The 11,572-nt window shown below is 45.2% G+C and overlaps 1 protein-coding gene across 1 annotated transcript; it reads left to right on the forward strand.

Annotated features, from left to right (window-relative positions):
• Window positions 1–5,807: 5,807 nt before the first annotated feature.
• Window positions 5,808–8,567, forward strand: CHST14 (carbohydrate sulfotransferase 14). Its single transcript, XM_045017123.1, has one exon. The coding sequence runs from the start codon at window positions 6,150–6,152 to the stop codon at window positions 7,257–7,259; it is 1,110 nt and encodes a 369-aa protein (XP_044873058.1). The 5' UTR covers window positions 5,808–6,149; the 3' UTR covers window positions 7,260–8,567.
• The last annotated feature ends 3,005 nt before the right edge of the window (window positions 8,568–11,572 follow it).

Below are 11,572 nucleotides of genomic sequence, written 5' to 3' on the forward strand. Positions count from 1 at the left end.
TTGCTGGTGAAGGGAGCATTATAAATTTCTTTTGACAAACTGTCCAAAGCCTAAAATTGTTTGCAGTGTTGTAGCCATGTTGCTCCCAGGATTTTAGAGAGACAAGCTGGGTGAGGAGATATCTTTTATTGGACTAACTTCTGTTGGAGAGAGAGACAAGATTTTGAGTTTACCCCTGGTGTTGGACAAACTTTTTGGCCCGAGGGCCACATCTGGGTATGGAAATTGTATGGCGGGCTGTGAATGCTCACAAAATTAGGGGTTGGAGTGTGGGCTCCAGGGTGGGGCCAGAAATGAGGAGTTAAGGGTGTGGGACAGTGCTTCAGGTTGGGACTGAGGGATTCGGAGGGCAGGAGGGGGGATCAGGGCTGGGGCAGGGGGTTGGGGCACAGGAGAGGGTCAGGAGTGCAGGCTCCGGGCAGCGATTACCTCAAGCAGCTCCCAGAAGCATCGGCATGTCCCCCATCTGGCTCCTATGCAGAGGCATGGCGAGGCGGCTCTGCGCGCTGCCCTGACCGCAGGTGCCGCCCCTGCAGCTCCCATTGGCCATGGTTCCTGGCCAATGGGAGCTGCAAGGGCAGCGTGCGGAGCGCCCTGGCTTCCCCTGCATGTAGGAGTCGGAGGCGGGACATGCAGCTGCTTCCGGGAGCCGTGCGGAGCAGGGCAAGCCCCAGACCAGCTCAAGGGCCAGATTAAAACATCTGGAGGGCCGGATGCAGCCCCCCGGGTCGTAGTTTGCCCACCCCTGGTTTACACAGAGCTCTTCTTCAGGTCTGGGAAATGTATAGAGTCCTGCAGATCAGTGGATATCTGCTTTATATCCATGGATATCTGTGGATGCAGATGTATTGTTTACCATCTTTGCAGACTGTGGATCTGATGCAGATCCAAATTTTTGTATCTACGCAGGGCTCTAATTGTTAGGGTAGTAGTAGGCATCCTTCAATCTCTAGAGATTATGGGTATGCACCCCTAAGAGGTAAAGAATTTACTCGGTTTTATGGCAGCTGCAAACATGGCTGAAGAGACCCACTCAAGAGAGACAATCTCTGCCGCATCTTTCACATTCAAAAGTGATGTTTCAACCCTTTGGGCTTTGCCTTCTGCAAGTGCTTTTCTCCTCTGCTTCCTCTTGTAACTCCAGAGATCTTTATTGAACTTTTCTTTCCAAAGGCTGCGGTCTTGAGTGTGATCTTCCCAGTCATCCACATCCATGTCCATTCCTTTCAGGTCTCGCTTGCACAAATCCTTGAAATGCAATTTTGGGCATCCTTTAGGTCTTTTTCCAAATGCCAATTCTCCACAGAGGGGTGCATCCCAGAGGACATCATCATCCATTCGGCACACATGCCCAAGCCAGCGGAAGCGTCTCTGTTTGAGGAGTATTTGCATGCTGGATATGCTGGCCCATTTGAGCACCTCAGTGTTGGTGACTCTGTCCCTCCAGGAGATTCCAAAGATTCGACAAAGGCAACGCATATAAAAGCTGTTGAGCCTCTTTTCCTGATGAAAGTATAAAGACCATGTCTCGCTCCCATACAAAAGTGTGCTGATAAGACATGCACGATACACACACATCTTTGTGTGTTCTGTCAGTTTGCTGCTTTGTCACACCCTCTTGTTCAATCTAGACATTGTTGTGGCGGCTTTTCCAATGTGGATGTTGAGTTCTGTTTCAAGTGAAAGATTGCCTGCAATAGTGGACCCCAGGTATATAAACTCATTCACCACTTCAAGTTCATAGTTGATCTTGATGGAGGGTGTTTCCTCAACTCCTTGTTTGTCTTTTTTAGGCTTATAGTAAGCTCGAAGTCTTGGCAGGCTTTGGAAAAACTGCCCATAAGGTTTTGGAGATGAGCTTCTGTGTGGGTTGTTACTGCTGCATCATCAGCAAAGAGAAGGTGTTGGATAAGGGCCTCCCAAGTCTTGGTTTTAGATCTGAGTCTTGCAAGATTGAACAGCTTTCCATCAGATCTTGTGTGCAAGTAGATTCCCTCAGTTGAGGAACCAAAAGCTTGTTTCAGTAGCAGGGAGAAGAAGATCCCAAACAGAGTTAAGGCAAGTACACAATCTTGCTTAACTCAACTATGAATCTGCAAAGCCTCAGAGACTGAGACGTCATATTGGACTGTGCCATACATGTTTTCATAGGAAGATCGAATCATGCTTAAGTGCTTGGGGGGGACATCCAATCTTTTCTAGAAGCGTGACGTGTCCACTTTTACTAACAAGGTCAAAAGCTTTGTGAGATCGATGATGGCTATGTAGAGGGGCTTTTTTTGTTCTCTGCATTTCTCTTGTAGTTGTCTCAGCAAGAAGATCATGTTGATAGTAGACCTTTCAGCTCTGAAGCTGCACTGTGATTCAGGATAGATTCTGTCTGCCAGGGTCTGAAGTCTGTTCAGGACAACTTGGGCAAAGGCTTTTCCCATAATACTAAGAAGGGAAATGCCACGATAGTTGTTACAGTCGCTCCTGTCACCTATTTTTTTTATAGAGAGTGATGATGTTGGTGTATCTCATTTCTTGTGGTACTTTGCCTTCTTTCCAGCACAGGCAGAGCAACTCATGAAGATGTTGCAGTGGAATAAGTGAGACAGGGTGCTGGTGCAGATACATATAAAAGGTGGAGTGCCTCTCACAGGTCGGATACAAGTTAATTATCAGCAGAGAGTCCTGTGGCACCTTATAGACTGACAGACGTTTTGGAGCATGAGCTTTCGTGGGAATTCACCCATGAAAGCTCATGCTCCAAAACGTCTGTTAGTCTATAAGGTGCCACCAGACTCTTTGCTGCTTTTACAGATCCAGACTAACACGGCTACCCCTCTGATACAAGTTAATTATCGCAGATGTGGATTGAATGTGGATCCAAATTTTTGTATTCATGCAGGGCTCTAGAAATGTACTCCAGAGGGTCACAGCTAAATAGAAGGTAGAACAGATTGTTTAGAATAAGTAGTTAAAACATATTTCAAGGGACCATTCAAGGTGAAGTGGCCAGTTAACACCTGTTCAGTCATGGGGGGAAAAAAGGAGGGCGAAAGGTGGGGGGGGGTGATGGGACGTTAGTGGGTTATAGATTATTGTAATAAGTCATAAATCCAGTGTCTCTATAGAGTCCATGATTTTTAGTATCTAGGCTCATCTTTTGAAGGTGTTGTGCAGGTTTCCTTTGAGGATGGTGACTACATAGCAATAAAAAACCCATGGCTGGCCCCTGCCAGCAGACTCAGGCTCACGGGGCTCAGGCTGAGGGGCTGTTTCAGTGCTGTGTAGACTTTTGGGCTCAGGCTGGAGCCTGAGCTCAGGGACCCTCCCACCTCGCAGGGTTCTACTGCCCAGGCTCCAGGCCAAGCCCAAAAGTCTACACTGCAATGAAACAGCCCCACAGCCTGAGCCCTGTGAGCCCGAGTTGGCTGGTATTGGCCAGCCACAGGTATCTAGTTGCTGTGTAGACATACCCTAAAAGGTCAGATATAGAGTGATCGCTTTGTGAAAAGTGTTCGCCCACAGGGTCATGGGTTTGTTTGTTTTTTTTATCATTCTTCTGTGAGAGTTCATTTGAGAGCATAGTGATTGTCTCATTTCACTCATACAGTTGTTACTGGGGCATTTAGTGCCCGTGATGAGGTACACCACCTCATGGGAACAGCCATGGGTACTAGGATGGTTCCCAATATACCAACCTCTTCATGGGCCACCTTGAAGAATTATTTCTGGCAAATGCACCACAAAAGCAATGATATAAACATTTATGATATTTTCATCATCTGTTCCATCTTCCATTTAGCTGTGGCACACTGAGTACATTTCCCAGACCTGAAGAAGAGCTCAGGGTAAGCTCGAAAGTTTGCCTCCCTCACCAACAGAAGTTGGCCCTATAAAAGATATTGCCTCACTCGCCTTGTCTCGCGTAAACCTAAAAAGTCGACAAATGAACTGTTGGGCAACGAAACTACTTGCACTTCTTTGAGGCAACTTTAAAACACGGCTCATCAAGAATGAAGAGTTGAGCATTGGGATTGAATTTATTTGACTTCTCAGTTACCTATAATGTGGATTTCATGCCTAGATACCAGGCTACTTTAAAAACAGTTGGATAATCTATAAAAGCAACTCTTCCAATTGAAAAGAGCCAGCTAAGTTCTTTCCAGTTGTATTAAAATTTACCAAAAATGCTGGATTTTGTGTTAAAAATAAGTGGAGCAACTCCCAAAATGCTGCACAGTGTGTAAATTAGAAGTGAACCATGCAGAAAAAATCCAGGCAGGTGCTTTTTTTGTTGTTATTCTTCCCTTTCTTCACTCTTTCAAATGCAATTTCCTTTTAACTGCTTTTCATAATTGGTTTCTCATTCAAATAAAAAAGGAGCTCTTTAAGTATGAGAGGTGTCAAGCACCCAGCTCTGGTCAATCTGACCACAAGATCAAGGCCAGTTGTTCTGAATACTGACTGTAAAAATAGCATTGAAATACCATTGTATTTCAAAGACGCTAGATAAAACATTCTCAATTTAAAAGTAAAAAGTTGTTTTTTCTAATCCCAGTTTGTAAATTTGCCCTGGAATCGGAGAGTCAAGCTAGGTTCTTTTTGGCTTAAGCCCCATCACCAATTAATAAAAGATTCTACACCTCCATGGTAGTTAGCAATACTATTGATGATGTGCTAAACTAGCAGAATCCAGCTCCCTCTTCCACAGCCATTCTTTACTAACAGGAATAAAAAGTAGTAACATCTTAATTTTCTAAGCAAAGAAATCAATTCAGACTGAAAAAAAAACCTGCTGTGAAAGAACATAAATTTTTTAGTGATTTTTTAACTGTAATTCCACTTCAAGGCTCCAATATTCTGCTTAATTCATCAGGTCCACGTGCCATCTGTATTAATCAATTGTTTATATTGGCTGGCCCGGACACTTCCTGGGTACAGTGAATCCAGCCTGTTTCTCTAGCCCCCCCACCCCGTACAGTCCCCCTGCCAACACACACATCTCCTCCCAGCCACCTACACCCGAAGTTCCCTCATCTGCACAGAAACCCCAATACAACAATCCCTTGTCTGCATGGAAACAATCCGTGCAGCTCCCTCCCCCATTCTGGACACGCACTGTTCCTTCGCACCACGCAGCCCCCCTTCCCTAGGCTGTGCAATTCCCCTACCTGCACACAGCTCCCCCCCCCCCGCCCCGTGCAGTGCCCGGCACCACAGCTCCTCCCTCCCTCCCCCCCGTGCAATGCCCTGAGTGCACGCAGCTCCCCTTCCCACGCGCTGTACAGTGCCTTGTTTGCACACAGCTTCCCGGAGCAATGCCCCCGTGTGCACACAGCCCCCGCTTCCCTAGGATGTGCAGTGATCATGTGCACGAAGCTCCCCCATGTAGTGCCCGTATCCCTCCCATGCAATGCACACTGTGCGCACACAGCCCCCCGAGCAGTGCCCCGGTGCGCACACAGCCCCCCCGTGCAGTGTCCCTGTGGGCACACAGCCCCCTCACCCCCGAGCAGTGTCCCTGTGGGCACACAGCCCCCCCGTGCAGTGCCCCTGTGCGCACACAGCCCCCTCACCCCCGAGCAGTGCCCCTCGGGCTCACCCAGCCCACGCACCCTTTGCATAGCAGGTGGGGCTGCCCCTAACTCGGCAGCCACCGCCCCTGCCCCCCTCCTCACGGCGGGGCTGGCGGCGCCCCCCGGCGCCTCAGAGCGGAGCGCGCCGCCCCCACGCCCCGAGCCGCTGGGCGGAGCCGCCCACCGCTCTCCCGTCACTGCCGGCCTCCCCCCGCGTCCCCCTCACTAGCTCCCGGGACATCCGGGCCCTCGCTGCCGCTCAACTCCGCCGGGCCCGGAGGGGCCCAGCCCGCCGCACTCCCCGGCGGCCCGGCCTCCTCCCCTTGCGCGCTGTGCTGCCCGGCTGCGCGCCGCGAGCCCAGCATGGGGAGCAGCCGCTAGGGAGCCCCCTGCTACCATGCAGAGTCCCGCTGCCCGGCCTGGGTGAGGGGCCTGCAGCAGCACCTGGCAGAGAGACCCTGGGCCCGAGGGGAAAGGGGCTGCCTCCATCCAGCAGGAGACAGCCCTGCCCTCCCGTCCCCCTTTGGGTAGGGGCCGGCTCCACCTGCTGTTTGGCCCTGACACCAAGCCAGTGCCTGGGCCATGTTCCCGCACCCCCTGGCCCCGGTGGCAGTGCGGGGTGCAGAGATGGGTGCCTCCTCTGTGCGCCGGGTCGCGGTGCCTGCCAGGATGCGGGGCGGCAGTGGCACCATGCTGGTGCCCTCCATGCTCATGTTTGGGGTGATTGTGGCTTCCAGTGGCCTGCTGCTCATGATTGAGAGGGGCATTTTGGCAGAGGTGAAGCCACCACCACTCCATCCCCCACATGGAGACCACGCTTGGAGGAGCAGCAGTGACACCAGGGCAGTGGCCCCCGAGGACATGGATTACCAGGTGCTACAAGATGTTCGTAACCGGACAATCCACACCATGTGTGGGCAAAAGAACATGCCTCACAGTATCTGGGAGCTTTCAGGAGGTCAGAGGAAAACAGTGCTCAAACACATCCTGGTCAGTGATAAACATCGCTTCTTATATTGCTACGTCCCCAAAGTCGCCTGTTCCAACTGGAAACGAATACTGAAAGTTTTGGATGGAGCGCTGGAGAATGTGAATGTCAAGCTCAAAATGGACCACAAGAGTGACTTGGTTTTTCTTGGCGACATGAAGCCAGATGAGATCAGCTACCGGCTAAAGCACTACTACAAATTTATATTTGTTCGAGACCCGATGGAGAGACTTTTATCAGCTTACAGGAATAAATTTGGAGAGATCAAAGAGTACCAGTTAAAGTATGGTGTGGAAATAGTAAAAAGATACCGAAAAAGCACCAGAAAGTCCACAGGGGATGATGTCACCTTTTCTGAGTTTCTCCAATACCTATTAGATGAAGAGGCAGAGAGAATGAATGAACACTGGATGCCCATCTACAACCTATGCCAACCCTGTGCGGTGAGGTACGATTTCATCGGATCATATGAAAGACTGACTGTGGATGCAAATTACATTCTTGAACATGTTCAAGCACCTTCTTTTATCCGTTTCCCAGAACGACAATCATGGTATAAGCCTGTGACTCGGGAAACTCTACAATACTATATGTGTAACACTCAACGTGGGCTTATAAAAGAACTGTTACCAAAATACATTCTGGATTTCTCATTGTTTGCCTATCCTCTTCCAAACATTACTAGTGAATTTTGCAGACAGTGAACTTTTTCTGTTTGTGGGCTGGTCTATGCTAGAATCTTATGCTGATAGAATAATGTTGTGCAACATTTTTATACTGGCAGAAGCTCTAGTGTAAGCAGTTGTATCGGCATAAAAATACTTTTGCTGGTGTAGATTATTTCACTCAATAACCTGTATACATTCTACTGTCAAAAACACTTTTATGCCAGCATAAACTGCGGCTACACTAGAAGGGTTTGCTGATATAGCTGCACTGGCAAAAGCTACACTTTTCTAGTGTAGACAAAGCCTGTGAAACAGTCTGTGTCCTATGCACGTTTCCTAATTTTATACTTTTTAAACCTTTTAAAATATCAAATATTATATGATATATATATAGCCTTTACAACTAGAATATATTTTACTTTTGTATTGTTCCAATTTTACTATGTCTATGTGCCGCTGAGTTAAGCACAATAGCTTTTATATATCTTTTTTTTAAAAACTTCTCTCTACAGCACAAGACAGTGAATATATGCAAAAGAATCAGGGAATTGATATATTTTAAGCACAAAGCATTGTTCTGTTTTTGTAGTCCAGGTTACATTTTCTGGGGCAGAATTACCCACAGCATCAACTGTATTAGCTGTTTTTTAAAGAGTTACTGCAAGATAGTTAAATTGTTCTGAGGTTGAACTGGTGGAAGCAGTGATGGGAAATTCTGAGATAAAAGTATTTCGTAAACTAGGCCTGAGTATCCATAATCTTTACACTTGGGGAATGCATCTAAAGCTGACAAGTCAGTTCTTGTTCTGTGACGTAGCAGTGCCTGGGTTGTGGAGTATTTTATTTCAGTATTGAACCACTGTTGTATTCATTGAAAAAGTTAATGTGTTCCTCTTGATACAAGATGTTAACTCAAAGACAATTCACTGTTCATTTTATTTTGTGTGATTAAAGATCTGAGAATACCAATTACTTACATAGCGAAACTAACATTTGGTGTAGCAATGTACTTATTACTAACAAATTCTTCTTTTGTCCCTCTTTTTTTAAAAAGTTATTAAAATCAAGCGTTTCTCAGCCCTTGTAACAAAATTTAGAAACTAGCTTATAGTGGTTATGTACAGCCTATGGAGAAAAAACAAGAAAAAATGCTTTATGCAGCTGCATTTGATGCTACTGTAAGTAAATGCTCAGTTCTGCTTTTTATATGTGCATGACATTTTCATAGCTATTTATATGTAAGAATTATGATTCAACTTTAAAAGTGTGGATGATAATGTTCAAATTTGTTCATGACAGTTTATACAGTATCTGCATTTTTAATAAAATTTATATATAAATTTTTCTGTGGCTTGGTTCTTTTCTTTTAGTCATGGATTGTTGTTGTTGTTATTTATTTGTATTACAATAGCAGCAATGCCCCATTATGCTAGCCGCTATACAAACACATAACAAATAAACAGTCCCTGTCCTGAAGAGTTTACAATCAAAGAGTAAGACCAAAGAGAACAAACAGGTGAATAAAACAAACAGATGGGGGGAGAACAAGGAAACGATAATACTAGTCAGCATGAAAAGCAGTGGATACAGCAAACTATATGCCTAACCATTGTCCAGTTAACCTAGAGTGATGTAGATAGATGTTAAGATACATCATACAGTTTTTTATCTTCTAGAAGCACCTTTTTGTAATGTGACAGGCATTTAAAAAAGTGTTCTTTATAACTTTCTAAATACTGCCACCTCTATAGCTAGATGCACATGCTGTGTTAATATTCACTGTGCATATATGGCATGTCTCCTAACAGTGTGGCCTATCAGGCTGTTCAAGGGAAATGGTATAAGCCCACATTTCAAGCAAGCCTGGACAAAAGCACTAGGATATATACACCTCTACCCTGATATAACGTGGTCGTGGGGAGCCAAAAATCCCTACCACGTTATAGGTGAAACGCCATTATATCGGGGTAGCAGTGGCAGGGCTGCAGCGGTGATTTAAAGAGCCCAATACATACATATATTTCAAAATACTAGCTGTAGTCCCTCCCTCTAAATCTACCCTGTTTTTCTTTACCCTATTTGTTTGCCTGTCATATCCACATCCTTTGATCAGCTTGGATCTCACAGATGTGGTTAAGTTGTAACCTTAGTTATTCCTGAGGCGCTCCATTGATTTCAGTGGGAATGCACAAATGTGATGGACAATAGAATTTGGATCTTGGTGTTGGAATTTATCGAAACTTCTAGAAATGTCTGGATCATTCCCCAGATAAAGGCAGCAGATATTAGTCAAGAGTTTTTGTAAAATGGGTGTAAATGATGAAGCAAAGCAAGTGTAATTAATTTTGATCTCTGAATTTATTTAAATTGAATATACTGGATGGAACTTATTCTCCCTCTCCCCCCGCTTTCTACACCTACATCTATGAAGGCTGAGGGATTATCACAAAAATGTTCTCTTGTTTGGCTTTTTGCTTTTTTACTAAAAAAATAATTTAAAATAGTTTAAAAGGTTTAAAATGCTTGTTGGCTTACATGCTGCAGCTTCCCCTCTCTAGACAAGATTTGGTTTCTGCCCACAGAAGGGTCAGTGTTTTGCTTTTCTTTGAATCTCATACTCCTGTGCATTTGCTCCTGTTCATGTTATCAATCCCCTTTTTTCCATTTAAGCCAAAAAAATTACCCCCCTCTCAATTTTGTTTGTTTGTTAATGCAGTCAGGAAATTCAATGTTTGTTACTCACAGAATAAGCATAATTCTGTCACTGAATGTGCTATAAAATATACTCAGGTATGCAAAATACTGCGTAAATTTAAGGGAGACAAGTTATGGTTGCTGCCATAAGCCAAACTTGATTTCCCTTACTTTGTCAGGATTGCAGTCTATCCTGGCATTATTGATTCTGTTTGCTTTTAATTCAGCATACTGTAAACTGTGGTCCACTGATCACAAAAGTGAAGAATCAGTCATTGCTCAATTAATGATACTTCCTGGTCCTGTTGTCCAAGGTTTTTAAGATTTACTGAAGCATTTTTTGGCAAACTAAGAACAAAAACATAAGCTCCTTCTGCCTGCTCCATGTCTTTTCTTTTGTCAGGTGTTTCTTTGCTGCAAATTAAATCATGATCAAATGCTGTAAATGATATCAAAATAGTAGGGGTAGCAAACACAGAGGAGGCTAGAACTAAGCGGCAGGCAAACCTGGAAAGCCTAAAGTTGTGGAGGATGTAAGCAACAAGGGGGCCTTTGGTGCTAATAGAAGTAAAACTGTCACCAGCTCAATTCCAAAGGGAGAGGTCATAACCAATCAGCCACTAACTGCTTTAGGGCTAGTCTACACTTACCTGCCGGGTCGACGTGGTGAGTTCGACTTCTCGGAGTTTGAACTATCGCGTCTAATCTGGATGCGATAGGTCGAACTCCCCGCGCGCTCCGGTCGACTCCAGTACTCCACCACTGCAAACGGCGGTGGCGGAGTCGACCTTGGAGCCGCGGACTTCGATCCCGCGGTGTCTGGACGGGTAAGTAGTTCGAACTAGGGTACTTCGAGTTCAGCTACGCTATTCACGTAGCTGAACTTGCGTACCCTAGTTCGACCCCTGCCCTTAGTGTAGACCTGCCCTTAGTGTGTTCAGTTTGTTTTAAATGTTTCTTTTTTCTGGCACTGTTCTAAATTGACAGGATTAAATAGCTGGTTGCTCCTCATTAGTTTCAGTAGTGATGTTTCTTTTTCTTCCTTCCTACCTCACTCCTTGCACTCATCAAGCACAATAAAAAGCTATCATTTCTATTACTAATTATTTCTTTGTTTAACCCGCACAATGTACTTAGTGTTGCACAATACACAAAAAGAAACAGCTCTCATCTGCCCTAAAGATCTTACAATCTAAAAAATCTTTTTTTTCATAGTAGAATAATTAGACAGATGCTTTTAAGACGAGACAGATTAAGTAACAAGACACTAGAGAGACTAATGGAAAAGAAATTGCTCAGAGCAAAAAAGCCCCTGCAGTAAGGACAAGCCTAAACTGAATTCTTGCCAAGAACCAGTCTATCTCAGCAATGAAATGTAACGAAAGGCTGAACATGGCCCCTTGAATTCTGCAGCACTGCAGTTCCACTTTTTGCAGTAAGGGAAGGGGAATTCCTGCATCAGCAACTTGAATATGCTGTACCCCCTCTAGCATTAATCAGTGTCTCATAACACAAGAGTCAAGAGGAGAGAAAAGAGAAGTTGTGCAATATAGCTGCCAGATTTTAACTACTTTTTGTGACTGGTCGTGAACTTCTCAGCCATCTCTAGAATATCAGCGAGCTATGGGTGCGGCGCATGAAGTGAGCGTGACATG

Source organism: Mauremys mutica, chromosome 4 (genome assembly GCF_020497125.1).
Source record: "Mauremys mutica isolate MM-2020 ecotype Southern chromosome 4, ASM2049712v1, whole genome shotgun sequence".
Taxonomy (NCBI): domain Eukaryota; kingdom Metazoa; phylum Chordata; order Testudines; family Geoemydidae; genus Mauremys; species Mauremys mutica.

Excerpts from the sequence above, each read along its gene's own strand:
- CHST14 (XM_045017123.1), top strand. The coding sequence starts at position 6,150 with ATGTTCCCGCACCCCCTGGCCCCGGTGGCAGTGCGGGGTGCAGAGATG.